The 26,769-nt window shown below is 39.3% G+C and overlaps 2 protein-coding genes across 2 annotated transcripts in view; one reads left to right on the top strand and one right to left on the bottom strand.

Moving 5' to 3' along the window:
- LOC106545335 (cadherin-23) overlaps nt 1-2,933 on the top strand; it is a 453,671-nt gene extending 450,738 nt beyond the window's left edge. The window contains exon 36 of the mRNA XM_087702429.1: nt 2,916-2,933. Coding sequence (XP_087558555.1) covers nt 2,916-2,933 — 18 coding nt within the window. The remainder of the gene's footprint in view (nt 1-2,915) is intronic.
- A 239-nt stretch (nt 2,934-3,172) lies between these two features.
- Nucleotides 3,173-25,932, bottom strand: VSIR (V-set immunoregulatory receptor). The gene is made up of 7 exons (XM_087702098.1): nt 25,849-25,932; nt 17,057-17,515; nt 14,756-14,806; nt 11,299-11,406; nt 9,297-9,324; nt 6,867-7,054; nt 3,173-5,139 (listed from the first exon to the last, which is right to left on the bottom strand). The coding sequence occupies exons 1-7, from the start codon at nt 25,910-25,912 to the stop codon at nt 5,078-5,080; spliced, it is 960 nt and encodes a 319-aa protein (XP_087558224.1). The 5' UTR covers nt 25,913-25,932; the 3' UTR covers nt 3,173-5,077.
- Nucleotides 25,933-26,769: the final 837 nt, after the last annotated feature.

The raw sequence follows: 26,769 nt of genomic DNA, 5'->3' as shown, positions 1-26,769 counted from the left end.
AGAGTGCTTTAAAAAGGGGAAACGAAAGTTCCAGTGATCATGTGACAATCAGCTGTGCCTGATTGTCTGTGAGGTTCCTGCTTGTTGCAGGGAATTGTGAAGTCCATCAGCTTTTATATTGTGTGCAGCCATGCCCACCTGGCCACATGACCACCAAGCCATGCCTACGGTAGGGAAAAAAATTGAATTTCACCACTGGTACAGCATCCTTATATGCATTACCAGCGTTCAAGGTCAAATATGTGTTTAAATCATGTGGCAGGAATCAAGCATCTCTCAACTTTCTTTTCTTTTTTCCCCTTCCCTTGTTTCCTTCAATATTTCTGGACTCCAAAGAACTTCTGAGCATTGAGAATGCAGATTTAATATTTTCAATCCAGTTTTAAATACTCCCGTGATCAATTCTACCTCCAGTGTTGTGCCAGCTCAGTTCAACTCAGTGAGAGCTTGCTGGAAGTAAATTTTAACAAGTGCATATTCCTTGGGAAGTATTTTTTAACACAGATTAAAGTATACAATTACTGGTATCAAACTATATGTTGTTTTTGTGTGCCTGGTAGAATTATCATTTGAATATGAAATTAACTATTTAGGTATCACTGAATATACTAACATTCTGCCAATGCATTGGGGGTATTTATACAGCTCAGAATCTGCATGTAAACTTTTCATCTTTTATTTATTTCCAAGCATTACAGTTGAATAAATAATGTCTTTTGTTGGAAAAACTATTAATTTCAGTTTATAATTCTCAGCTCTTTCTTCTTAGTCTACTTAAATACTGGATTCAAAATAGGCAGCAGATACATTATATCTAATCCTTTACTTAATAACTTCAGAACATCCTAAATATTAGTAAATTTACACTGTTGAATTCAATGAGATTTACAGAATATATTTATTTTTACTCTTTGGGTTTTTATGTTATTTGTGGTAGGTATAATGATTATATACTTTGAAGTTGGGGGATAACTGATTTTTTTTCACTGTGGATGTTTTAAGTTCATGATATTGCTGTTAGATTTATTATCTTGGTTTTATATTGTGTTTATATATTTACACTACAGTGCAATTTTGTTTTTCAATTTTGCAAGCCACCAGAGGTTTGTGATAAATAAACAGGAAATTGTATTTATATATTTACATTACACCGCAGATTTCTTTCAATTTTGCAAGCCATCATGAGTTTGCAATAAATAAATACAAGAAATTACTTATAGTGCTCTTCATTCACTTATTGTAAGGTGGTGTAGGGTTTTCTGCCTAAGCAGGGTGTTGGACTAGAAGATCTCCAAGGTCCCTTCCAACTCTGTTATTCTATATTCTATACTTATTACACTAAGACTCCTGGTTATACTTTCCTATAATTTTCATTTTCCTCATGCCACTGCACACTCCGAGAAGGTTGTCATCTGTATTTTTTTATAAAAATTGCAGACAAAAAATCTACCTTTATCTGGTTTTCATCTTTATTCTCCAACGTATATTTGTTTTGAATGGCAACACAAAGGAGAAGAAATGAACAGAAATACTTTTGTTTGTAAAATGGCTGACACTGAAACTATGAAAGCTGAGTAAACCTTATATTAAACATTACGTTAAATAGGAAGCAAATTATTATTATTTATTTATTGGTAAAATTTATTGGCTGCCCATTTACCCCCATTAGCTGAGGGTAAATCTGGGCAGCTTACAATCATAAAATATAAAAATTCTATAAGCTAAAAGATAAGGGGACCACAGAGAATGAGGTGGCTGGATGGAGTCACTGAAGCAGTCTGTGTGAGCTTAAATGGACTCCAGAGGATGGTAGAGGACAGGAAGGCCTGGAGGAACATTGTCCATGGGGTCGCGATGGGTTGGACATAACTTTGCAACTAACAACAACAAAAGACATAAGTTAATATAATAATATATAAAGCCAAACACTGTGCCCCCAATTAAAGATAAGATGGGTGAGAGAGATGCAAAGTAGGGGGATCTGTTGTTAATTTATCAATCATCTCCACTGTGATGCTCCACCTTTGGAGCTCAAGGCCCACTGTCAGACCCAGTTCTTTGGGTTCTTATGGAAGTTTGGGGGAGTTGGAGCTGACCTCACTCCAGGGAACAAGATGTTCCAGAGGGCAGTGCAATGGCAGGGAAGGCCCTTCTCCTGGACCCTGCTATCCAGAATAGGTAGGCATGCTTTCTCTGCCAGTGTGTTGGCCAAGCCCACCAGGATGAGATGGTCCTTCAAGTAGCCTGGACCCCAAATTCCCAAAATATGGTCATTTGTATGTTCTCTGCCCCCTTACCTTTAGTGGTTTGATTATTGCTGAATAAATATATAGTGTAATTCAGGCATCAGGCTAAACCAGGCATGGGTGTGGCCAACACGTGATGCATCTGGGCCGTGGGCTACAAGTTTGACAGCCCTGTTGTAATTGTTTTACACGCTGGCTGTGGAATTCTGGGAATTGAAGTCCACACATCTTTAAAATGGTCAAGTTTGAAAAACACTGGTTTACAACTACTGATGTGACACTTTCTTACTGGGGATTTTCTGGACTACTGAGGAAAAGGCTTTAGTCGAGAGTGCCAGTTATAAAATGTTTTTCATCATGCACTACTCACCTGCTAGAAAGACTGTCCTATGTAACAGGTCAAATCAAACTATTTTATATTTCTACTATGATCTGTAAAATCACTAAGATCTACTCTGCACTATTGAAGTCACTAAGTCTGTGTAGTAGTTCACATTCCATCTCCAAAAAGCATGTAAAACCTGGAGAAAGTTACAATTGTTTGAAGGGATTGCAAATAAATGCTACTGTGGGCTCCTATACATCCAAAGCACTTCTTAGAGATCTGATGCAAAATACCGGATTGCCTTCATAGTTTCTCTTATTTTGTGTCATATTTGATTTCTTCAGGTAGATGCAGATATGTAGGTCCAGCAAAGTAAATGAAAATAGATCTTCTTCATTTCCCCTGCCCCAAGTTCTCTTATTATATATAAAAAGGGGGATCAGAACAGTGGTGGGATTCAAATTTAACAACTGGTTCTCTGCTCTAATGACCAGCTGGGTAGGCGGGGCTCGGTCATGTGACTGGGTGGGCATGGCCAACTCAACGTCACTCACGCAGGGGTGAGTTGCTACAGGCATTACTGCCAGTTCGGTGCACAAAGTTTTTAAAACTTTTAACATTAAACTTTTATTGTATCAAATCAATAGAAAATAAACAATGAACCTGTTCAGAGGTCAAGTCAGAAGAGTTTGCTTGTACACTGGATAAGTAGTCACCAATCAGGAGGAAGTAACAGAACAACTTAAAAAGAATACAATTTCTTCATATAATTAATTAGCTTGCCTCCCTTTTTTCCCTTTAATTTTTGTTGTTAAGCAAAAATTACTACTAAAGCGTATCTTTAATGGTGAGCAGCCCCAACATCTCATTCTTTACTTGGTACAAAGAATTCAGGAATGTTTTCTACATTCAGTAAGGATGAGTTTTAATAAAGTGTAGCTTGTCAGAGTACATAAAGCAACAGAAGACATTGCAACAATTCTCTCAAAAACAGAATTGTTCAAGAGAAAAATGAATCATACCTCACCAAGAGAAAAAAAAGGGGAAGAAATTGCCCTACAGTTTAGGCAATATCAAGCAGCTGCCTTTGAAACTGCTACAAATAGTTAACTATGTAATTTATCTTTGTTGTAATGTTATTGCCAGACAAAGATAAGTCACTTCTTAGGCTTAGGTATAAAATTAACTTGACTGATCTTGGCTATTATTTGTTTATGAAATACCTGACACATTTAAAATATCTGTTGACAATATCACTCATTCTTTATAGGAATTTCTTGTATTAAGAGTTGTGTATCTCAATATCAGCAACTTGGTGGCATGGTGGTTGGGGAATTCTGGGAATTAAAATCAACAAGGTTTAAAGTTGTTGATGTTGCAAAAGGTTGATTTAGACTGAAGCTAGACAGAATGACTCCTCTCTTGTTTGAAAACTAGAATTAAACAACTCTTAATACCGATTGTTATTGGCCAATTTCTTTCTATGAAAAAAAAATTACTTGTACTTTTTACCCTATCAAAGACATTATTTTTCTCCAGACAGCTTAACTTAAAGATATCAACATGAATTATTTATATTATGCACAACTGGGAAGATCCTTCAAGTTAAAGCATTTCCTCTGGCTACTTAGGCATAAACATTTACAAAGCACAAGATAAATGATACCAAAATGACAAGAGTTATCATTTAAACAAAATGTACCAAATCTATAATATTCTTCAAAACCCTCTTTAAAATGCTTTTGAAACAGCTTGTAAAAGCAAACTGTCGTTCAACAGAGCTAAATGGAAATCCATTTTTTATGTTCTAATATGATTATCCTTCATGATTTTCAACATATTCTTACAAATAATATTTACTTGTAAGTTATGCAATTGAGAACCTTCATCTAGATTGCCTTAAATCATTAGCAAATAAAAAGAGAGCATAGAAAAGATTGAATTAGAGTGAAATATGGAGATAGTTCAGTTGGGGGTTTGGTTTTTTTGAGGACAGGATACAAGCAAAGCATCTTATCGCTATGTTAAAACATGTGCAAACATACAATCGTTTAAAGAATACAAATGCAAAGTAAAAAAAATACTTTATGTGGAAATTATTTTCTGTTTCTAGGAACCAAGGCATTTTGAATGCAGAGCAAGGCTTTTGGTGGTGCTATTCACAATCCCTTACAGTTTAAACAAAATGTAAGATGATCTTGATCTAATTAATCCATACAACACATTAGAAACATGTCTCAATAACTTCTGTGAAGTAAAAAAACAAAAAGTTTGCATAATTCCAGGAAAGTAAAATAATATTTCCTTGTCTTCCATATTCTTCACATTGAATTGTTTCAGAAATCAGAGAACAGCAATATATTGAAATATTAGGACAGTCAAAAAACCTTCAAGATTTTAGAAACAGTCTCCTAAAAACTTCACACATTTGTTTCCCTCTGTCTCTGCCTCTCTTTCTCCTTTAAAGCAGCAAATAGTAAGCCTTGTTCATATTGCTGTTAAAAATTCAGAATACATCATCTTCCTTTGACTGTTCCTTTGTTAAATCTGGAGAATCAGGAACAGGATCTGGAAAATATTAACAATATGAATTAGTACATTCAACCTAGATTTTGTTGTGGTATTAGTTATTTAAATGTGAAGGCTGCTTAGCCCATTTCTTCCCACCTGACTGTTAAATGTAAAGAGGGAAATGGCATCAATAAAGGGGAGCAGTGATAATTTCCCATTAAATGACTCAGAATCCACAGTCAATCTACAAAATTATTTTGTCTGGTGTCACTTGCAGAAGCAAAAGTAATACCGTCTTCTAATGGCTTACAAACCAACCTATTTATCATATTATGAAATGATATCAAATGCATTCTAAATTCAAGAAAAGAAATATACTTCAAGAAATATACTTGCTTCTTCTCCAATTGGGGACACAAAATATTTCAGATTTAGGACACTCTTCTACATATTCATGATGCCTGACTGTATTTTATTTTTATATCAGTTACCTTTATTAAATTTCAAAGTTGAACATTAAGCTACAAATTAACATAAAAGGGAAGGAAAAAGGGAGTAGCAAAAACAAGTCACACAAAACAAAAATATTTCAAACAAATTGTTTTAGAAGCAGTTTTAGAAGCTATAACAACGCAACCTCCCTTCTAAATTTAAACAAATAATGCTAATCTTTAAAATAAAATAAAATACTGATAATCAGTATTTTAAAAAACAATATTAATAATATATTAGTCTCTTAATTTTAATCCAATGCATAGTAAATGACCAGAGCCTTCTCTGCCACGGATCCTCCCCTTTGTAATAGTTTGTTGCCCCTGCAGAACGAGGTTGGCTCCCACCCTCCTGATCTTTGTCTGCCAGTTGGTCTGGGGCTGCAAGGGGGGGGGAAGCATCACATTGGAAGTGGTTGATAGATCCAGTCTCCCACCCACCCCGCCCATCCTAATCCCTCCCTCCCCATCTTTTAGTTATAGCTGATAACCTGGCATTGTCCGGGTATTTATTTATAGAGGGAAAATGTCCAGACTAAAAGTAATTTCTAATGTTAGATTTTCCCCCTTACCAGAGGCAGCCCCCTTGTGGAGTACTGTGAAGCCGTTACCATGGCAACTCCACTGTGCTGTACATTAGAAGCCATTTTTCGGCAGTACAGTAGAAGCCATTTTAAGGCACAACAGGCTACATCTTAACAGAACACACACACCAAGGGATGTTAGGGGTGTCTTACCCCCAAGGTATTCTTTTCCCAGAGAGTAAGTCATCTGTGTACCAAGTTTTGTTGAAATTGCTCGAGGAATTCCAGAGTTATGCTGGAACATACACATACACACGCACATGCACAGACACAGACATTAGATAGATGATAGATAGATAGATAGATAGATAGATAGATAGATAGATAGATAGATAGATAGATAGATAGATGATAGATAGATAGATAGATAGATAAGATACATACATACATACATTCATAATTTGTATTTTACAGTATTTTATTCAGTATTCATTATATTCATATATATAAATCAGACCCTGCCATAGCGTGGGAATAACGCTAGGAAGAAAAGAAGATTCTTACTATTTTTTTATAATTTATATGTTTTAACACTGTAAGCCATCCAGAGTCCCCTTATGTGAGATGAGCGGTGAACGACTGGATGGATGAACAAATGAATGAATGAAACAAACAAGAAAGTTTTTCAGCAATGGTAGAGACCTGGGTAGATAGAGAGATGTTTGCTGGTAGCCATTTGCATGCACTCACCCTGCAATGAAGTACTTACCAAGTGATGGGAAGAAACATTCTCCCGGGGCTGGAGGTGAGAGAGGGGTATTTGGCTGTGAGAGAAGGTGTCGGTCTGACTCTGAAGCCTGACGGCTCGCCATAAACGATAATTGTGGCCTAATCCTTGATTCTGACTCTATGTCAGGGACAGCATCAAAGACGGGATTCTCAATGCCATGGCCATTGCTGCAAGACAAAGTCAGATAATCTCATCAGACTCAAGTCCCATCCTTTCACATTCCTAGCATTCCAATCACTTTAAAGCAATATGTCAGAAAGCTATTAATATAAATATAAACATTTATTTCTGATGGTGCTATTGATGGGGGGGGCTGCAATAGGAGATCTGTTGAGGGATCAGAAAATGGGCGAGATAGAAACCAATTAGAAATCTATTTTTAATATTCTGTTAAATTTATACCCTAAAAAATAACCCTCTGCTTGTACATTGCCTTGGGGCATGATGGCTCAGCTGTTGGGCTTGTGGACAGCCCGGGTTCGAGACCCAAGCACCGCACAAATGGAGTGAGCGCCACCAGCTCCTGCCTACCTAGCACTTTGAAAGCATGCAAATACAAGTAGATAAATAGGAAGCAGTTCGGCGGGAAGATAATAGCGTTTCATATGCCTCAGCATACAGTCATGCTGGCCACATGACCACAGACGTGTCTTTAGATTGGCTCCCTCAGCTAAGAAATGGAGATGGACCATCCTCCAGAGTCGGATGTGACTGGATAAGGGAAACCTTTACTTTTTATATACTGACACCCTCAATAGTCTTTTTTTATTGTTATTATTTTGTGGCCTGAAAAAGAGAATGGTCAAGTAAAGGCTTTAATAATGTCATACCATGCCTAGAAAAAGCTGATGATGGACACCGGACAGGCTCCGGTGAAGTGAAGGCCTAAGCCAAAAAGTAAATCAGAGCTTTTTTTTCCCTTCTGTAGTAACATGCCTGCTTTGCATGATGTCTGATGCACCGAGAATGTTGCCTTATTCAAATTAGGGTTTTCCCCAATTGCTGGGCTAAAGATATGTCAGCAGAAAATTAGACAGCCATTATATCCTAATGCTGACTCTTAGCCATTTTCTATCCCCTCTTTTTCAAGTCATTACAATCATCTTGGTTTTCTTCCGTGTAAGGGATGGGAAAAAAAATTAATGGGTTTGACAGCTTTCCTTGAAGAGCACTAGAAGGCGAGAGAAACCGAGTTCTCCTACCAATGCACAGTACAGAGCTTGCTTGCCAAATCACCATTCTTCCTGAAGCTATGAGATGAGATTTCTAACCCATAGCATTCCCTCCATCAACTGCTAAGCACTCATAGATCAAATAATGCCAATTTTAAGAAAATTGATTTCCAGCTAATTTCAAGTTCAGTTCAAGACACTCTCTTGACTTTTCACATTCAAAATGGCATAGTCCCAGAGTTTCTCAAGAAGTGTCTCAAGAGATGTCAATATCTGGGTGACCTTATCTGGGCTTGAAAACTGGATCTCATTAATATTTGGATGAGAACTCTCCAGGAAACATTAAGTGTTGTATGCTAGAATCAGATGAAAAAAACTTTCTGTATTAAGTTAGTAACAAACCATGTTTGAACTGTTGCTATAAAATAGGTATGATATGGACATGTCTATGAAGTCACTAGGAAGCAGTGCAACTCAAAAGGAAATTTCATTCTATCTCAGGGAGTAACTTAGCCTAGATCCGTGATGACGAATCTATGGCTCACGTGCCTGAAGTGGCACATGGAGCCTGGCACGTGTGGTGTTGCCCATTCCTCTTCTGCACTTCTGGCATGCATGCGCACATAAAGATCAGCTTTGTGCGTGCAGCAGTGCCGGAAACCAGAAGAGCTGGTCTTCCGTTTTCCCGCATGAGCATGCATGCCAGCCAGCTGATCGGTGCATTTGAATGCGCGGTAGTAACCGGAAGACTTCCTGGACAGCGCACATGCACGTGCTGGAAACCAGAAGTTCATTTTTTGGTGCGCGCATACTCCCTGTGCAGCTCCTCTCCCTGTTCACAGTCAAGACGAGCATGCACAAAGTGCTCCCTTTTTGACACTTGGTGCCATCCCCATGTGCTCCCTTTTCGGCACTTGGTGCCGAAAAGGTTCGCCATCCCTGGCCTAGATGAAAAGCCTTTGGAAAGCCAGCATTCTTAAAAAATGTGAAGCGGCTCTGTGCCAAACACCAATGGAAATACGTTTCACACAGCTGGTATGTTTTTATCGGTGGCATCTTCTTGCTGAATCCCTCTTTAAAGCAGACCTGCCAGACATGCATCCAAAGACTTTTATAAGTAGGAGACTTTTGAAATTGGTTTGATTACTTTTTTTTTACAAGGCTTCATTTATTGCATCACCCACAATGTGGTTTTTTCAATAACAAATATATGGTATGATTAAAGGTATTTGCTTACCTATCCATCCTTACGAGTTCGTGAGCACCTGCAAAAGCAAATGCAATTTTGTTACAGGAAAGGTAGGTAGTCCTGCTTCACTACCTTCAGATCCCAATATTTCAAGCACAGAAAAATCTAAGTATCGTTCAGTCCCTTAAATTAAACACAATCCTTCTGACCATGAGGTTTGTTCAATAGCTAAGGGGTACCATCATGCATTCAAGAGAATGAAACCTTTTCTATTTCCTCAGCAGAGACTGTTTGCATTTGCTTTTCCTAAGCAACTAATTCCGTTGTCTTTGGTCCAACACTTTGTTGGCTTGGTGATTTGAACTAGACAAGTAAAAAGTACTCATTCATATGGCATGCAGAAACTTGACCCAAATGGTTCAGGAGCTGAACCCTTTATTTCACCCATTTATATTGTGTTCAGGAGCCGAATCCTTTATTTCACCCATTTATATTCCTGTAAAAGGCATTTTTGGAATAAAACTAAAGCTAAAACATAGCCAAATCATTACAACACAGTGATCCGCATTACCTAACCTCTCATTTGCAAAGAACAGATGGTACTATTTAAGTCATATCCAAAACTATCCCTCTAGTTTTAAATGATGAAGGTTTCACAGGTATACACAAGTCTGCACATATTCCCTGTTGAAAAGATCGACATGGAACAATAAAATGGAAGTCCAGCAGCCACCTATTAACATGAATCTGATAAGTAGGTGTCCACTTTGGCTCTATTACTCTATGTTTATTCTCAGTCAATCGAAAATATAACAATATTTACATGAACCTTTCCTAACCTGCTATCTTTAGGGCATGCTGGATTAAATGAATTGTTCACTGAAGGTGTGAACCTCTGTGTTGAAATTCTCAGGTTTGAGTTATGCAACACATTTGGAGGACTTCAAGTTAGGAAAGACAAATCTAGTTGATGGTATACTGATTGTTTCATGACATTTTTACACATTACTAAAATGATATATCATAGTTTTACAGCAGTATGAAGCAAAATTTGATCAACAGAAGATAAGTGGTTATTTTTAGCAGTACAAGAGATTTCTTTTACCTTTGAAAATCTTATTTATTTTGCTCCCTGTGCCACTGGTTTTAATAATGTAACTATCACCTGACTAATGGATTTCTAAACAGAGATCTTTCTAGGCAGGATGCTGTGGTTTCATATTTAATTTGTTTTCTGTAAACACAAAAGAATTTAGCTCTTTTGCAGTGTATTTTAAGACTAGAAATTATTCACAAATATTTAACCTTAATATATTTTATCAGCATCTTACTTGTGCTACTTTAACACAAGATACTGTATGTAGACATTCAATGGTGCATATAAAAATGAAAGCAAGCTAAATCCAGATTTAGAATAATGAGCTTCATCATAAAAAGGTTTTCCCAGTAATGGAAATTTCCTATTTGTGTGAATGAGTAACTATAGAAAAGGGTGAGCAAATTGGCAACCTGTAGACTTCAACTCCCAGAATTCCTGAGCCAGCCTCTAGCCTTCTCCTTCTGCCTACAACAGAGGTGGGTTCCTACCGGTTTGGCCTGGTTTGGCCAAGTAGGTAGTAAGTAACTCAGCCGGCCATGCCCCCAAGCCGGTTCTATTGGTGGCACCATAGGGGCTGCCATCTTGATTTTTGCTTCTGCGCATGCACGTGCCTGAAGCACGTCCCTGACCAAAGGAGGAGTAGAAGAAGCCGGAACCCACCCCTGGCCTACAATATAGTAAAACAATTGGTGGGGGAAGAAATAAACGAAGAATCCACCCAAAAAATCATTTCTCATTGATGGAGCCCATAACCTCCTACTAGAGATCCTAATACTTTCCTCTTTGATTTTCATGTGAGATGGGCAGCAATACAAATATGAAAAATAAAATGTCATTCATGTAATAATGCAGGCAATAAATGGGAGGAAAGGCAGTTTTATCACTCTTCGTGGAATACTGAAATAAAGAATCAAAGTAGGTGCAAAAACCAGGATTAATCCAGATACTTACGCCTGTTAGTAATTAGTTGCCTCTGCTTGTAAATAAGAAGTAGGATGAGAGGAAAACACAGAATGCCTATAATGCAAGCCACTGTTGCAATTGTGACTGCTATGGTAGCTGAAAAAAATAACAAGAAAAACCACAATATAGAAATCAGAAAGGAAGCAGATTTTTCTACTCATTGGAAGCTGTGGCCTCATTTTCTGAGTTGCAGTTATTGACTGACTCTTCCTCTTTCTCTGCTAATTAATAACTGAGGTGGCAATGTCTGCAATTTCAAGGGAATCCCGTAAAATAAAACACATTTCCTCATTGTAAAATTTGATTTATACATCCAATGAAGAAGGAGCCATTCTAATAGGAAAAAGTAATCAGAGACTCCAGATATTTTAGAATACAATCAGCATAGCCAATATTGAAAGCTAATGGGGTGAACTTGAATGCAACTATGTTTCCTGAAAATAAAACAGGGTCTTATTTTCTTTTGACCTCCGAAATAAGTGCTTGGCCTTATTTTTGGGGCGGTCTTATTATTTTTGCGGTGCAGGAGGTGGCAAGCGTGGTCACCTCATGGCTTCTACTGTGTTGCAATATTTTTGGAGGGGGCTTATTTTCAGGGGAACAGGGTAGTGCACGTTATTTTAGTGCATGTGCTCAAAAGCCCCAAAGGTCTTATTTTTAGGGAAGCAGGGTTACACCACCACCACCCCGTGTCCAACTAATTTGCAAAACCTGATTTATTTGTGTCTTTGAATCGGTTTTGACTCCTGACACCCACATGAACAACGCTGCAGTTTTCTTCGCAACATCTGTGGAAGTTGTTTGTCTTGTTTTTTCCCCTTAAGATTGAGGTAGTGTTACTAGACCCAAAGCTCCACACTTAAGGTAGGACCAGAACTCATAGTCCCTCTAGCTTACAGAACATTTGTTCTTCAAATATTTTGGAAAATGCAGCACATTACCTCTCACTTGCTAAGTGAGCATTTTCATTTCCCTTCATTTGTTTGTTTTTCAAATAAAAATAAATATTCTCACATTTCAGACTGCATTATTTAAAGGGAAACCATTTTAAATATCCTCAGGTAATAATGATCACTGTTTTTATGATAGAAATTTAATTAACAAATAGATTCTTGGTGAAGATACTGAAATAATTTCCACCTATTATTAATCTACACTTATTAACCTGTTTCCCCCAAAATAAGACTTGCCCAGATAATAAGCCCAATCAGGCTTTTGAACTCATGCACTAAAATAAGCCATCCCAAAAAATAAGCCCTCCCTAAAAATATTGCAACACAACAACAGCCATGAGGTGACCACCCTCGCCACCTCCTGCACCTCAAATATAAGACCTCCCTGAAAATAAGGCCAAGCGCTTATTTCAAAGGTCAAAAGAAAATAAGACTCTGTCTTATTTTCGGGGAAACACAGTTGATCAATTATTTATCTCTTTCTATAGTATAAGCTTGGGGTAGAAATCAGAAGCTTTTAATGTAGCTTCTCATGTTTGGAGGTGAACATTATTTTAAAATTATTTTTAGGTTTTAAAGTGAAGTGCAATTAGTGCAAACAAGCTATTCAAATGAAGCCTATTATTGCTTCAGTAACCATATTTAAGATTATCTGCTGATTAGCATTTTACGTTGCGGTAAATTTAAAACGGAAATAGTTTTAATGCTAAAAACTCCAGTGTTTAATTTCTGCCCACTGTATAAGCGAGTATAAGTCAGAAGACTTGAAAGAAACGAGGTGACATATTTTATTTATTGTTTACAGCCATCTTAGAAAACATACTATTATTCTTCTCATTGTTCCTAGTACCTATCTTCCCATTTATGACTATAACCATGTTGCTTGTATCTTTATCATTTATATTGTTTTATTTGTTTCCTAGTATGATTTGATTGCTTATTAGTAACCTATGACTATCACTAAGTGTATGATTCTTGATGAATATATTCTATTTTATTTTTCTTTGTGTACATTGAAAGCATATGCACCAAAGACAAATTCCTTGTGTATCCAATCACACTTGACCAATAAGAACTCTGTCTGTCTGTCTGTCTGTCTGTCTGTCTGTCTGTCTGTCTGTCTATCTATCTATTTATCTATCTATCTATCTATCTATCTATCTATCTATCTATCATCTATCTATCTATCCATCCATCCATCCACCCACCCACCCACCTACCTACCTAATCACATTCCTATATGGATGATTTCTCTCAATACTACACTTTAGCCTTCAATGTTGATTAAAATCTAAAATGGGTAATGTTAATGTTGATTAAAATCTAAAATGGGTAATTTTAACATAACATATAACATACATAAGGCCAATATAGTTGGTTCGCGATTTACAACTGTTTGTTTAATGACTGTTCAAAGTTACAACAAACACTGAAAAAAAGTGATTTACGACTATTTTTCACACTTATGACTATTGCAGCATTCCCCAAGGTCACGTTGTCAAAATTTGGATGCTTGGCAACTGGTTCATATTTATGGCAGTTGTAGTGTCCCAAGGTCACGTGATCATCTTTTGTGACTTTTGACAAGCAAAGTCAATGGGGAAGCCACAATCACTTAACAACCATGTTACTAATTTAACAACCACAGTGATTCACTTAACAACTGTAGCAAGAAAGGGCAAAGTTAAACTTAACAACTGTCTCACTTAGGAACAGAAATGTTGGGCTCAATTATGGTCATAAGTCAAGGACTAGCTGTAGAAACACCAGCCACTTCTATTCTCCTGTCACTCAAACAAAGTTTTCCTTCCTACCAAAAACAGATCTCACTCAAGACTGACTCTGGTCTGCCACACACAATTGGGTATCTTGCTGAACAAGATGATTGGATGGTTTCTTAGATGATAAACATGTCAGATTTGCAAATCAGCCCCTCCTAGGAAATAAAAACACTAATTCCCTTTGAGAAATTGTAACACTTTCAATTGCTCCAATGAATTACTATCTCCCACTTTGTCTTTGGATTTTTTTTAAAAAAATACTTGTTTTAATTAAGAAAGAACACTAACAATACTTAAAGCAACATAAATAATTCAGACTATTGATTTTTGGTCCCTGTTGACATTAAATATCATCAGCTTACATTAGATGTGGATTATTCAGGTGTAGAAGCTAAAGATTATCAAAGATATAATGAAGAATGAGATAGGAAAGAATCAGTGGAGATTCAGAAGAAAAGCTTGGAAATCATTGTAAATAGGAAGATAATTTATGTTTTTAAGATGATGGGTTTCAAAATTGGGGAAAATAATTAGGAGGAGATTAGACAGGGTGAAATTGGGAGTTAATATAAGGAGACAGAATCTAAGAACAAAAGATTGAAGTCCAAACCCTGTAGCTAGAATGTCAAATTTCACAGATTTATACTTGAAAAAATAATCAGCTTCTTGGGGAAAAAATGCAATTATGCGTGTATGGTAAAGTAGTCTTACTTTCCGTATTGTCATCAAGATGAAATGTACAGTTTGTAAATGATCTATTTCCTGTGAATTAAAAAAAAAACAGTAGTAAAATGTTAGTTTCTTGGATGGCATATTAAATAAACATTAAATGAAATTCTCATTCATTAATAAATCTTTAAAAACCTATTTAATTATAATATTCCTATCCCAGACAAAGCTGTTACGGCATGCCCCACTTAGTTAGTGGTGGGATTCAACCAGTTTGCATCTATTCGGGAGAACTGGCTGTTAACTTCCTAAGCAGTTCAGAGAACCAGTTGTTGGAAGAAATCTTCTTTTGTTTTTTCTCCCACTTTACAGAGCTAATAGCAGTAGTAGATTTATATATACCGCTTCATAGGCCTTTCAGGCCTCTCTAAGCGGTTTACAGAGAGTCAGCATATTGCCCCCAACAATCTGGGTCCTCATTTTACCCACCTCGGAAGGATGGAAGGCTGAGTCAACCCTGAGCCGGTGAGATTTGAACCGCTGAACTGCTGATCTAGCAGTAGCCTGCAGTGCTGCATTTAACCACTGCGCCACCTTGGCTCATAATCCTGTAAGGAAGGCAGGAAGGAAACATTCTGGTGTTGCTTCTAGCTTCTGCTTACAGAAACCACCTCTCCGGTTAACACTTATTACATTGTAACAGCGAAGCGTCCATCAACATGAGTGATGTTGAGTTGGCCACACCCATCCAGTCACATGACCACCTAGCCATGATTACCCAGCTGGTCATTAGAGCAGAGAACCGGTTGTTAAATTAGTTGAAAACATAGTTCAAAGATATGTACATCAGAGGGCTGTGCTACAAACCTTGTAAATTGATCTGTTCCTTTCAATTGCATACATTACATTATTACTTTACAAATGCAAAAATTGCAAATAGACATTATTAACCACCTTAAAAAGAAAAAGGACTGGTGGGGGGGAGATACAACGAGGACTAGATTTTTCCCATTGTCGATGGAATAGAAAAATCTGGCTTAAATCAAACTTATTTCAGTAATAACATGTGATTAGTCAAGGAATTCTGTATATTTTAAAGCATCCAATTCTATTTTTAAAATTCAGTTTTTCTTTAAATTGTACTCAGTTTTGGTTACTGACGATAATAATATAATTAACTTCCCTTAACTTGTGTGGGAGATTTGATAATCATAATTTCTAGAAAAAAGCATTCCTATTTGGCTACTGGTACATTCTAATTCTTCACTACTCAAAAAGAAATGGACATTTCAATTTTGAAAGTTGCATGTTGAATAAGGGTGACTAAAGTGACTTGATAATGTCATAGGGATATAAATTTAATAAATACATACATCAAAACATAAAGAGACTATTTGATCTGATATTTTTCAGGTCAGTTCTCATCAGAAAATGGGATATGAATCATAATTTCAAGCAAACAGATCAGTGGTGGGATTTTAAAAAATTACTGCTGGTTCTGTGGGCGTGGTTTGGTGGGTGTGGCATGGCTTGGTGAGCATTGCTTGGTGGGTGTGGCAGGGAGAAAATACTGTAAAATCTCCATTCCCACCTCCCTCCAGGGGAAGGTTACTATAAAATCCCCATTTCGCCTGATCAGCTGGGATTCGGGAGGCAGAAAATTAGATGCGGGTGGGGCCAGTCAGAGGTGGTATTTACCAGTTCTCTGAGCTACTCAAAATTTCTACTACTGGTTCTCCAGAACTGATCAGAACCTGCTGAATACCACCTCTGAAACAGATGCCTACAATCCTATTTATTTTGCCCAATTAATGAGCCACTGTGGCGCAGTGGTTAGAGTGCAGTACTGCAGGCTACTTCTACTGACTGCCGATTGCCTGCAATTTGGCATATCGATTCTCGCCAGGCTCAAGGTTGACTCAGCCTTCTACCCTTCCAAGGTGGGTAAAATGAGGACCCAGATTGTTGGGGGCAAGAGGCTGACTCTGTAAACCGCTTAGAGAGGGCTGCAAAGCACTGTAAAGTGGTATATAAATCTAAGTGCTATTGCTATTCAGGTGTAGCATCAAGTTCCAGATCAAAGAGAAAATGTTTCTCACCTCTGTGCAGCAACTTTTTAAAAACTGTTAAGAAAGAGAATCTATTTTTGTTATTAGTAAACCTGTTTTTTTTATACAGAAAGGAAAGAAGCTGTCCCCTATAACTCCATCTTTAACATTCTTTCTTTTCTGTCTTGGAATTTCACTGAGACCAATTCATCTCACCTTATAGACATTCCTAGGAGAATGTGGAAATACAGATAACTTAATTTTAATTAGAACTGATTTGTGCATAATGATGTACCTTTCTGTATACGAAGTTCCATGAAACCATGAGAACGGTGCAAGATATGTGGCTTCTTTTTTTCTATCATAGTCTCTATTATATAACAACAGTAGTATCCTCTGTCCTGTAGAGTAAGATTTGCTATAAAAACATGGAAAGTATCATGATGATTTGAAAAGAATTCCAATCCGTAATAGTTGACTTGATGCCCGTGGGGATATTTTTCAGCAGTGACATTCCCATGAAGCTGCCTATGATGCGTCTCGGCTTCATGATGAAGTTGCTTAGCAGTGATGTTGTGGATGTGCTTTCCTTGGGAACAGCTACGGTCGTCTTTGTTGCTGAAGTACCAAACGGCGAGGAAATTATGGTGATTGGCGACAACCCCACTGATTTTACAAGTCAAAGTGAGATTTTGACCTTCAGGGCACACATAGAGCGAATAAGGGGTAATGGTTTCGAAAGCTACAGAATGCCCTGTGTAGAGAAGGAAACAGAATGTCAACGTTATACCAAATAATGCAATACTATTCAAATAAATTTAACTTCATCCTAGCTCCTGTTTTGAGTGAAATAATTATAACTTCATTGAAATCCTACTTTCTGTGCTCTTAATATTTTACTTTAGCTTAATCATAGCTTTTCTAGGGGTGGGGGAGTAGTCATTTTTTCAATACCAATGGGGTAAATTATTTATTTAGCATTTTTGATGGACACAATTCAGCACATGCAATCAAATATGAATAAAAAGGAAGAGGTGGATCAAGAGGAGCATACTGTTATTCAAACAAAATATTCTGGGCAGGATTTACCACTTCCACTTGTAGAAATGCTGAATATGTACTGAACGTTCCAAAATCACCTTCTTGTATATCAGTGCACAGTTTTCTTCCTTTTTTGTCTCTTGATATAAACTACCTAATCCAGTGTTTATCTCATCACATGAGGCCATATTGCTAAAAGCATTTGCTAATGCTGTATTTATTCTGTGTGTGTGTGTGTGTGTGTGTGTGTGTGTGTGTGTGCGTGTGCGTGTGTGTGTGTGAGAGAGAGAGAGAGAGAGAGATATTCAGATTATCATAGTATAAAACACAAATGAAAATAAAAATAATGGGGAAATGAAGAAGGAAAAGAAAGGGGGAAGAGCGGTGTAGGATAAAAGGCAAAAAACAAAAAGCATTTACCAGTACTTCCATTTTTTCAGCTCAGTAAAATGCAAACTAGAATTACAACTTTTTACTTTCACATACTTAGTAAATAGTAGTCATTTCTATGATGACAAATTAATCAGCAAAACTCAAGTCAAAACATTTTTTTCTGTCACTAGCACAAAGACTAGATTCTGGCTTCTAGACAGAATCAAAACTAGATAGATATTTTTCTCTGATTAACACTTCTAATTTTGCCTCTAATTCTTTTTTTCCATGCCAATGGAGGGAATCACTTACTTAGCATTTTTTATCTGATAAACTGTAGTTACAATTCAGTGCATGTAATCAAATATGAATAAAAAGGAAGAGGTGGATCAAGAGGAGCATACTGTTATTCAAACAAAATATTCCGGGGAGGATTTACCACTTCCACTTGTAGAAATGCTGAATATGTATTGTACATTTCAAAATCCCCTTGTTTATCTGCGCAGGTTTTCTTCCTTTTTTTTTCTTTTGATATAAACAACCTACCCAGTGCCTGGCTAAATAACATATGCTTGTCTCATCACATGAGGTCATATTGCTAAAAAGCCTTTGCTAATGCTGTACTTAGTGTTTGTGTGTGCATGAAATTTTTATTCAGATTATCATAGCATAAAATACAAATGAAAATAAAGATAATGGGGGAAATGGAGAAGGAAAAGAAAAGGGGAAGAGGGGTGTACAATAAAGGGGGGGGGAAGCACTTCCATTTTTTTTCAGCTCAGTAAAACACAAAATAGAATTACAACTTTTTACTTTCACATACTTAGTAAATAGTAGTCATGTCTATGATGACAAATCAATCAGCAAAACCAAAGTAAAAAAAAATCTGACTCTAGCGCAAAGACTAGATTCTGTCTAAAAGCCAGAAACTAAATAGAAACTTAGTATATCTTTTCATGTGACAACACTGAAGAAATGACACTTGACTACAATGTAAAATAGTAAGTACACAGTTTGTGCAACAGTGTAAATGTGCTGTCCCCTCAAAATAATGCAAAACATAGCCATTAATGTCTAAACTGCTTCCAACAAGAGTGAGTACACCCTGAGGTGATAATGTCCAAATGGGGCTAAAAGCGTCAATATTTTGTGTGGCCACCATTATTTTCCAGCACTGCCTTAACTCTCTTGGGCATAGAGTTCACCAGAACTTCACAGGTTGCCACTGGAGTCATCTTCGACTGGCGACTACCCGGAGGAGAGCCTTCTCTCTGGCTGCTCCAACCCTCTGGAACGAACTCCCCGTGGAGATTCGCACCCTCACCACCCTCCAGGCCTTCCGCAAAGCCCTTAAAACCTGGCTGTTCTGACAGGCCTGGGGCTAAAGAACCGTTGCCCCTATCTCGAATGGTATGATTGTTGTGTGTTTTAAATTATGTATTGTTTTGTGTTGTTGTTAATTTGTCTGTATCCCCCTTCCCTGGTTTGAGTTGTGAGCCGCCCTGAGTCCCCCTTCGGGGGGAAAGGGCGGCATACAAATGAAATAAACATTCAAACATTCAACATTCAAACATCTTCCACTCCTCCATGACGATGTCACGAGCTGGTGGATGTTAGAGACCTTACGGGCCTCCACCTTCCATTTCAGGATGCCCCACAGTTGCTCAATAGGGTTTAGGTCTGGAGACATGCTGGGCCAGTCCATCACATTTACCCTCAGCTTCTTTAGCAAGGCAGTGGTAGTTTTGGAGGTGTTGCGTTATTTTGAGGGGACAGCACATTGACACTGTTACAGTATACAAGCTGTATATTCACTACTTTACATTGTAGCCAAGTGTCATTTCTTCAGTATTGTCACATGAAAAGATATACTTACATATTTACAAAATGTGAAGGGGTGTACTTCTGTTATATATTGCATAATAAAGGGAGGGTATGAACACTCATTATTGCATAAACATGGTCTGTGAGTTCTATTTCTTTGTAAATCTAAAATTCCTAGCCTGATTTCACTCCAGGCTTCATCCAAGCCTACTGTACACATAGAAGGAAGGAATATTAGTTGGACATTTTTCCCCCATCCACAAATTTACTGAAGCCAATATTTTGACCAGCAGAATGGCAACTGAACTCAAATGAAATACAGCTAAAGTTTAACATTAGCAGTACATTAGCAACAAAATGGGGAACCTCTAGAAATCTTAAGAATTTAGCTTGAATAGCTTTCCATGCACAACTATCCTTGTAAGTCCATAGAGCAAGACTCCACACCAGTGTTTCTCAACCTTGGCAACTTGAAGATGTCCGGACTTCAACTCCCAGAATTCCCCAGCCAGCAAATGCTGGCTGGGGAATTCTGGGAGTTGAAGTCCGGACATCTTCAAGTTGCCAAGGTTGAGAAACACTGCTCCACACTTTTTAGAACTAACATTTAATAGCTGCAGCTCCACCATTGTTGCACCTACATGTGAAGTTATAAAGAAATTGCCTTCTCCAGGTCAAACTGCCAATTCCTTGGACTCTATCAAACCCACTACAATAATTACACTTTCCTTTTCTGGATCTTCCATTGAAATCGCCAACCTTCACTCAGAACTATGGTAGACTTTCCTTCACACCCTGCGCAGTTTCAATCTGAGTGACACCCATGAAACGTGCAGACCAAATACTGAGGTGAAGTTAATACAGGATAGTGACATTGCCCTTTGTAATGAAATATTTTAAATGTAATCTAATTAAATCAATACAAAGATTTTAAACTTTTGCTGTGATTGTTAAGTGAATCATGCAGTTCTTAGGCGAATCTAGTTTCCCCCGTTGACTTTGCTTGCCAGAAGTTATCTGAGAAGGTTGCTAATGGCAATCACATGGCTCTAGGACCACTGCAACTATGATAAATAGAGGCCAGTTGCCAAGCAACCAAATTTTGATCATGTGACCGGGGAATGTGGCAATGGTTTTCATTTCTTTCAGCGCCTTTGTTACTTTGAATGATCACTAAACAAATGGATGTAGGTTGAGGACTACCTTTAGCAGCCTCTCTACGTTAATATCATATTTATCTCCTCTAAACTTTGTGTAACTACTGCATTTTTGGAGTATAAGACGCACCTTTTTTCCTCAAAAAAGAAGCTGAAAATCTGGGTGCGTCTTATACACCGAATACAGTATTTTTTTACCTCCTGAAGCCCCGCCCCCTTCACCAAAATGGCTGTGTATACTCTTATGGAGGCTTTCAGAGAGCTTCTGGGGGCTAGGGAGGGCAGTAGTGAGCAAAAAATGGGCCGTTTCTCCCCCCAGCCCCCAGCAGCACTCTATAAGCCTCCATAAGGCTATGCATGCAATTTTTTTGACAAAAAATGGGCCCGTTTTGTGAAAAATGGGCCGTCTTTTGCTCGTTTTCTGCCCACCACCTGCCCAAGAGCACTCTGCAAGCCCTCCCAAGGCTATTCATGCCTTTTTGTGGGGGGAAATGGGCCCGTTTTCATGAAATGCTGCCCTGAAAACAGTGAAGGACTGGCCTTTGCCAGCAAAAACAGAGCTGGGAGGGCCTCACACAGCCCTGCCAAGCTCCGTTTTCACTGGCAGAGGGTTGCAGGAGGCTGTCCCAGCCGAAAATGGAGCTCAGGAGTCTATTTTTGCTGGCAGAGTGCTCGGGCTACCACAGTTGCTGGCCACACACACCCTGGCCCCTCAAGATCAAACACAACCCTGATGCGCCCCTCAATGAAATCAAGTTTGATACCCCTGCTCTATACACTAGCAGTGGCTGTTGAATCAGGGCAAAATAGGAACAATGTCCATTCTTATATTTAGCTCCCCCCAAAAAACCCACTTTCATTCATTCTTTTAAAATCAATTTTTAAAAAGCATATTGACTTTGTCAACAACTTCTTAAACACTTTTTATAAAATGTGAGAAGTCTGTTGATGTTAACAACCCTATATGTTTTCATTAAAAGAAGCACATCCTGCTCTCCTTTATTTTCAGTCTGAGGTAAGTGATGCTGTTATTAATATGAGTGTCTTTGTAAACAAGGTGGAGCTAATCTCATATACTTATGTACATCTTGTTCTCATAACAAAATAGGGCAATGAGGAAAATTTAACAAATGATATATTGTAGTCTTCTTGGTCAATCTTCCATGAACTTATGGGACCCTTCAAACAGATAGTGTTAGCAATTCCTTATGTTTCAAACTTCTGTTTAGAGGAGAGTGCTGAGGAATTTAGGATAAGGCAATATAAGTTGCTCAATCTACTTGCAACCCATCTTCAGATCATTAATTTTGTGGTTATTTACAACTGCCCTACTAATTGATTTTAAAATATTACTACAGTATGTTGTGTTCCATCACTGGATACACTGTTGGCCTCCTAAGTGAAAGTTTAATTTTTAAAAGGACATTGCAGTTCTCCAGATCTTCATTCACTTTTTTTCCACAACTCCCACATTCATCCAATAGTGGTCTATATCAGGGGTCCGCGCAAACAAGCAAATCCCCATCCCCGGCACGCAGGCAGCACACAAAACCACATCCCCTCTGGTCCACAGAAATACCTTTCTCCATGTAACTGGTCCCTGGTACCCAAAAGATTGAGGGCCACTGCAGTGGTGCAATTCAGCCGGTTCTATCCGGTTTGGGCAAACTGGTAGTGGTGGCGGCAAGAGGCTCCATCCACCCACCCGGATGTCATCACATCCCATTTTTGTCACTCTGCGCATGTGCGGAAGGTCCTGCGCATGCGTAGAGGTGGCATGTGGCTCACATTTGCGACCCGGTAGCAAAGGTAAGTTGATTTCACCCCTGAGTCACTGGTCTATATTGATCACCTATTGTTCTATAACAAAGTCTCATATTGAAGAACTTATGTTTAATTTCCCTCTAGGTAATTATTATATATTCATGATTCATGAAACAACTGCCTTTCTCTAAAAGGTCTTCTAGTTCATGTGACTACAAAATTCTATAAAAACAAGAGAAGAGGCTGAATGTGTTTTTTTCCACCTCACACAAGTTCCTCACCTTTTTTTCCTGAATTTAGGTACTTTCCATTTACTAAGTTTTCCTACATTTTGAGAATCTTTAAGCTATTAATTTTAGAGTTCTTCAAATGCAAATAAGGAAATTTATCAAAACCTACTTTCAAAATTCTACAAACTTAAAACTGTAAAAACAAATCACACAGAATGCTTGTAATTTTTTGCTTTTTACAAGAAGAATTATTTCATTGAGTGGTTGCATCCCTCCCCTGGTTTCCCCTCTTAGGCATTATGGAAAGAGACAAATAGACCTCTACTAAAGATGTATGCCTTCTGAATGCAGGACTTTTCAATAAACATTTTAGAATTAATAGAGATCAGTAATTAATCCTTCTCAGGGGCTCTGGTGGTAAGCAAAAGTTTTATGTATTATGGTTCATCAATATGGTTTATTTGCTTTGGCTTTGGTGTGATGAAAGAATCCATTGCTTACAATCTGCAATTGATAAAGAGTCTCAATCAAATCACACAAAGCCGAAAACAATCTACATTGTATAGATCAAATTTTGAGACAAGGCTTACTGCTTTCTAATGGAAAATGCTAAAAGCCTCCCAGGCCCGTAAAATTATTTCCTGGAGAGCACAACTTTGACGGGGAGAGGGCAGATGGACATAGTGAAGGCACCTTCTGAATGCTAACATTCATTTTCTCTTTTATGACTACTGTACCATCCTCATGACCACATGGTCAAAATTTGCTTGGCACCTGGCATGTGTTCATGATAGTTGCAGTATCCAGGATTATGCGATCACCATTTGTCACTTTCCCAGCTGGTTTCCAACAAGCAAAGTGACTGGGAAAAGCCAAACTTGCTTAATGACTGAATGGTTCACTTAACATCCCCGTCAGGCCTGGGGATGAAGATAGTTGCCCCTCCCGAATGATGAATGCATGTTGGTTACTGTTTTTTTATTATATGTGTCTTTGTTATTGTCTGTATTTCCCCTTCCCCGATTTTATGTTAGCCGCCCTGAGTCCCCTCAGGGAAAAGGGCGGCCTACAAATGTCAATAAAATCACTAAAAAAAAAAAAAAAAAAAAAAAAATCAATTGCAGTGACTCACTTAACAACTGTGGAAAGAAAGTTCATGAAATGAGGAACCGTCTTGCTTCGCAATGGAAATTTTAGGGTCAATTGTGGTTGTAAATCAAGGACTAGCTGTACAGTATATGGAAATAATCCCAGTCCCTTAAAATAGAAGTGTGCTTGTCTTGCATTCTAAACAACAAAGTATCCAACCATTTTTTTCTTAAATATTTTAAGTAAATGTTGTACAAAATCTCCCAATGCAATAAGCTTAACACTGTATCCTGAAGTGTTAGAATATAAAAACTGTCTTGTTCACATAGTATGTGAAAATAGCAATGAATTTAAATGTATGAATTTAAAACTAAGTTTGGAGCTATTGTTTATTAGCCAATGTTGCACTGTATTTTATACAAAATGCTTCCGTATCAGAAAACACCCATGTTCTTCTATTGCAGACACCTGTAATGACCCCAAAGGACAGCTATTTGTCTATGACCTTCTATAACAAATTCATGGCTTTATACAGAGATACAATCATATTAACACCCAACTCTGTTCACTGGGTAGTTTCAGATAACTGCTATTTGAGGAGAAGTTTTAGAAGTTACTTGCAATCTTGTGGTGTTTGCTGTTTAATCTGCTAGTTTTGCAAAAGGAGAAACTACACAGCCTTAAAAATAATTCCTGTTGCTCAATGCAGCTGTGCTGAGCTGCTTTCCTGGCATGATTTGGAAGATATTTGGTCACAGTAGATCAAATATGGATGAGAGAGCCAGTTTGCCTAGTAGGGGTTCAGGCACCAGACAAGAAATCAGGAGTTTCTAGTCCCATTTTAGGCATGAAAACCTGCTTGGAGGAAATGAGGCCAGTCACTCTTTTTCCCCCCTTCTTTCCTTCCTCTTTTCCTTCCCTCCTTCCTCCTTTCCTTCCTTCTTTTCCTTCCTTCCTTCTTTCCTTCCCTCTTTCCTTCCTTCCTTCCTTCCTTCCTTTCCTTCCTTCCCTAACTTTCTTCCTCCCACCCTCTCTCCCTCCCTCTCTTCCCAGCCCACTTCACAGTGTTGTGAAGGAGCATTAGATCTGCTCACCTCCTTAAAAGTTTAAAAAATGGCTTTTTTTTTTAGTGATTTCAGCCGGGCGGGATGCCTTCAGTACTGGCCCCATCCGTATTCCTTCCAAAAAGTTGCTTTTAAAAAGCCAGCGATCCGCGCCCCCTTCTCCAGCGTTCCTGATTCAGGGGCAGAGTCCGAGACAGGTGCCTGGGCGCGCCCTGTTCCCCCCCCCCCTCAAGGCTTTGCGTTAAAGCCAAAAAGGACCTCCACAGAGATGGCTCCGGGAAGGCAAAGCAGGGACGGGACGCTGGAGAGCAGCTTTCGCCTACAGCCTTGGGGGAAGGGGGGGGGGAGGTGTTTGCAACCCTGCCCTGCTTGGCGCCTCTCATTGCTTGAAATGGGGTGCTCCGTTTGGGGGGGGGGATGCAGGAGGTCCAAATAAGAGGCGGGCTCAGCCTCCGCTGGAATGGAGCAAGCAGAAGGAAAGGCAAGAGCGGGGGGGGGGGATAGGTCCTACGGGAGATGGCGACCCCCCCCCTTGCCGGCCCTTACCTGGAAGGCGAGTCAGAAGCAGCCCCAGCTGGACCAGCAGCCACCACTTGGCGGACGCCTCCATTCCGTCCCTAACAAAAAAGGGGGGGGAACCCGGGTGGGGGATTCCACGCAGAGGGCGCGCGCTCCGGTGCTGCGCGATGACACGCGGGCTTGTCCGACCGAAGGAGACGGGCGAGGGGCGTGGGAGGTGGGCCGGTCTTTCCCAAGTGCCGGAAAACGTGCTTCTTTGGTCGCCCCGCAGCAAGACTCGGGGGCAAGGCGGAAGAGCGACCGAAGAGCACCCCCCGGAGGCCGGCCGGGGCCACGAAGCAGGAACTCTCCCCCCCCCTCACTCTCGGGCGCGCCTCCTAATCTCAGCCAGCAGCTTTAGACGAGCCTCTCCGGGCAAGCCCTGTCTACCTGAGGAGGGGCGGGGCTATAAGCGTGCAGGCCGAAGGAGCCCCGCCTTTGCCTCAGGAGAGGGTCGGAGAGGCGTCCGGAGAGTCTTGGCGGGAATTTGGGAGCGAAGGTGGAAACCCAACTGCGCTCCGGGCCACTTTAGAAGAAGCACCGGGCTGACGGGGCTCGGGGGGAAGGGAGCGGGCGGCAAATGCAGGCGAACCAGCCTCGAATAACGCCGGTTTCGCTTAAAAGAGAGCGAGACCCTCCGGTGAAACGGAGTCAAACCTCGGTTTAGTTCTTCAAGCAGCCCTTTTGGCTTGCTTAGAAAACGCCTCCGGAGGTCGGGAAGGGCGCGGAGGGCGTTCATCCGAAAACAGCCTCTCCAGGGACCCAGTCTCAAGAAGAAACACAAATGACCGACTCGCCAAGAAAGCAACTTCGCTCCGATCCTAGGGAGAGGCAGGTGTAAGGGTGTCCTGCCTCGGCGGGGGGGGGGGGGGGGGTTGGACTAGATAGCCTGCAAGGTCCGTTCCGACT

Source organism: Thamnophis sirtalis, unplaced genomic scaffold (genome assembly GCF_051295495.1).
Source record: "Thamnophis sirtalis isolate CommonGarterSnake01/CBP01778 unplaced genomic scaffold, rThaSir2_p1.2 scaffold_15, whole genome shotgun sequence".
NCBI classification, from domain to species: Eukaryota; Metazoa; Chordata; class Lepidosauria; order Squamata; family Natricidae; genus Thamnophis; species Thamnophis sirtalis.
This window is presented reverse-complemented; position numbering and strand designations above follow the sequence as displayed.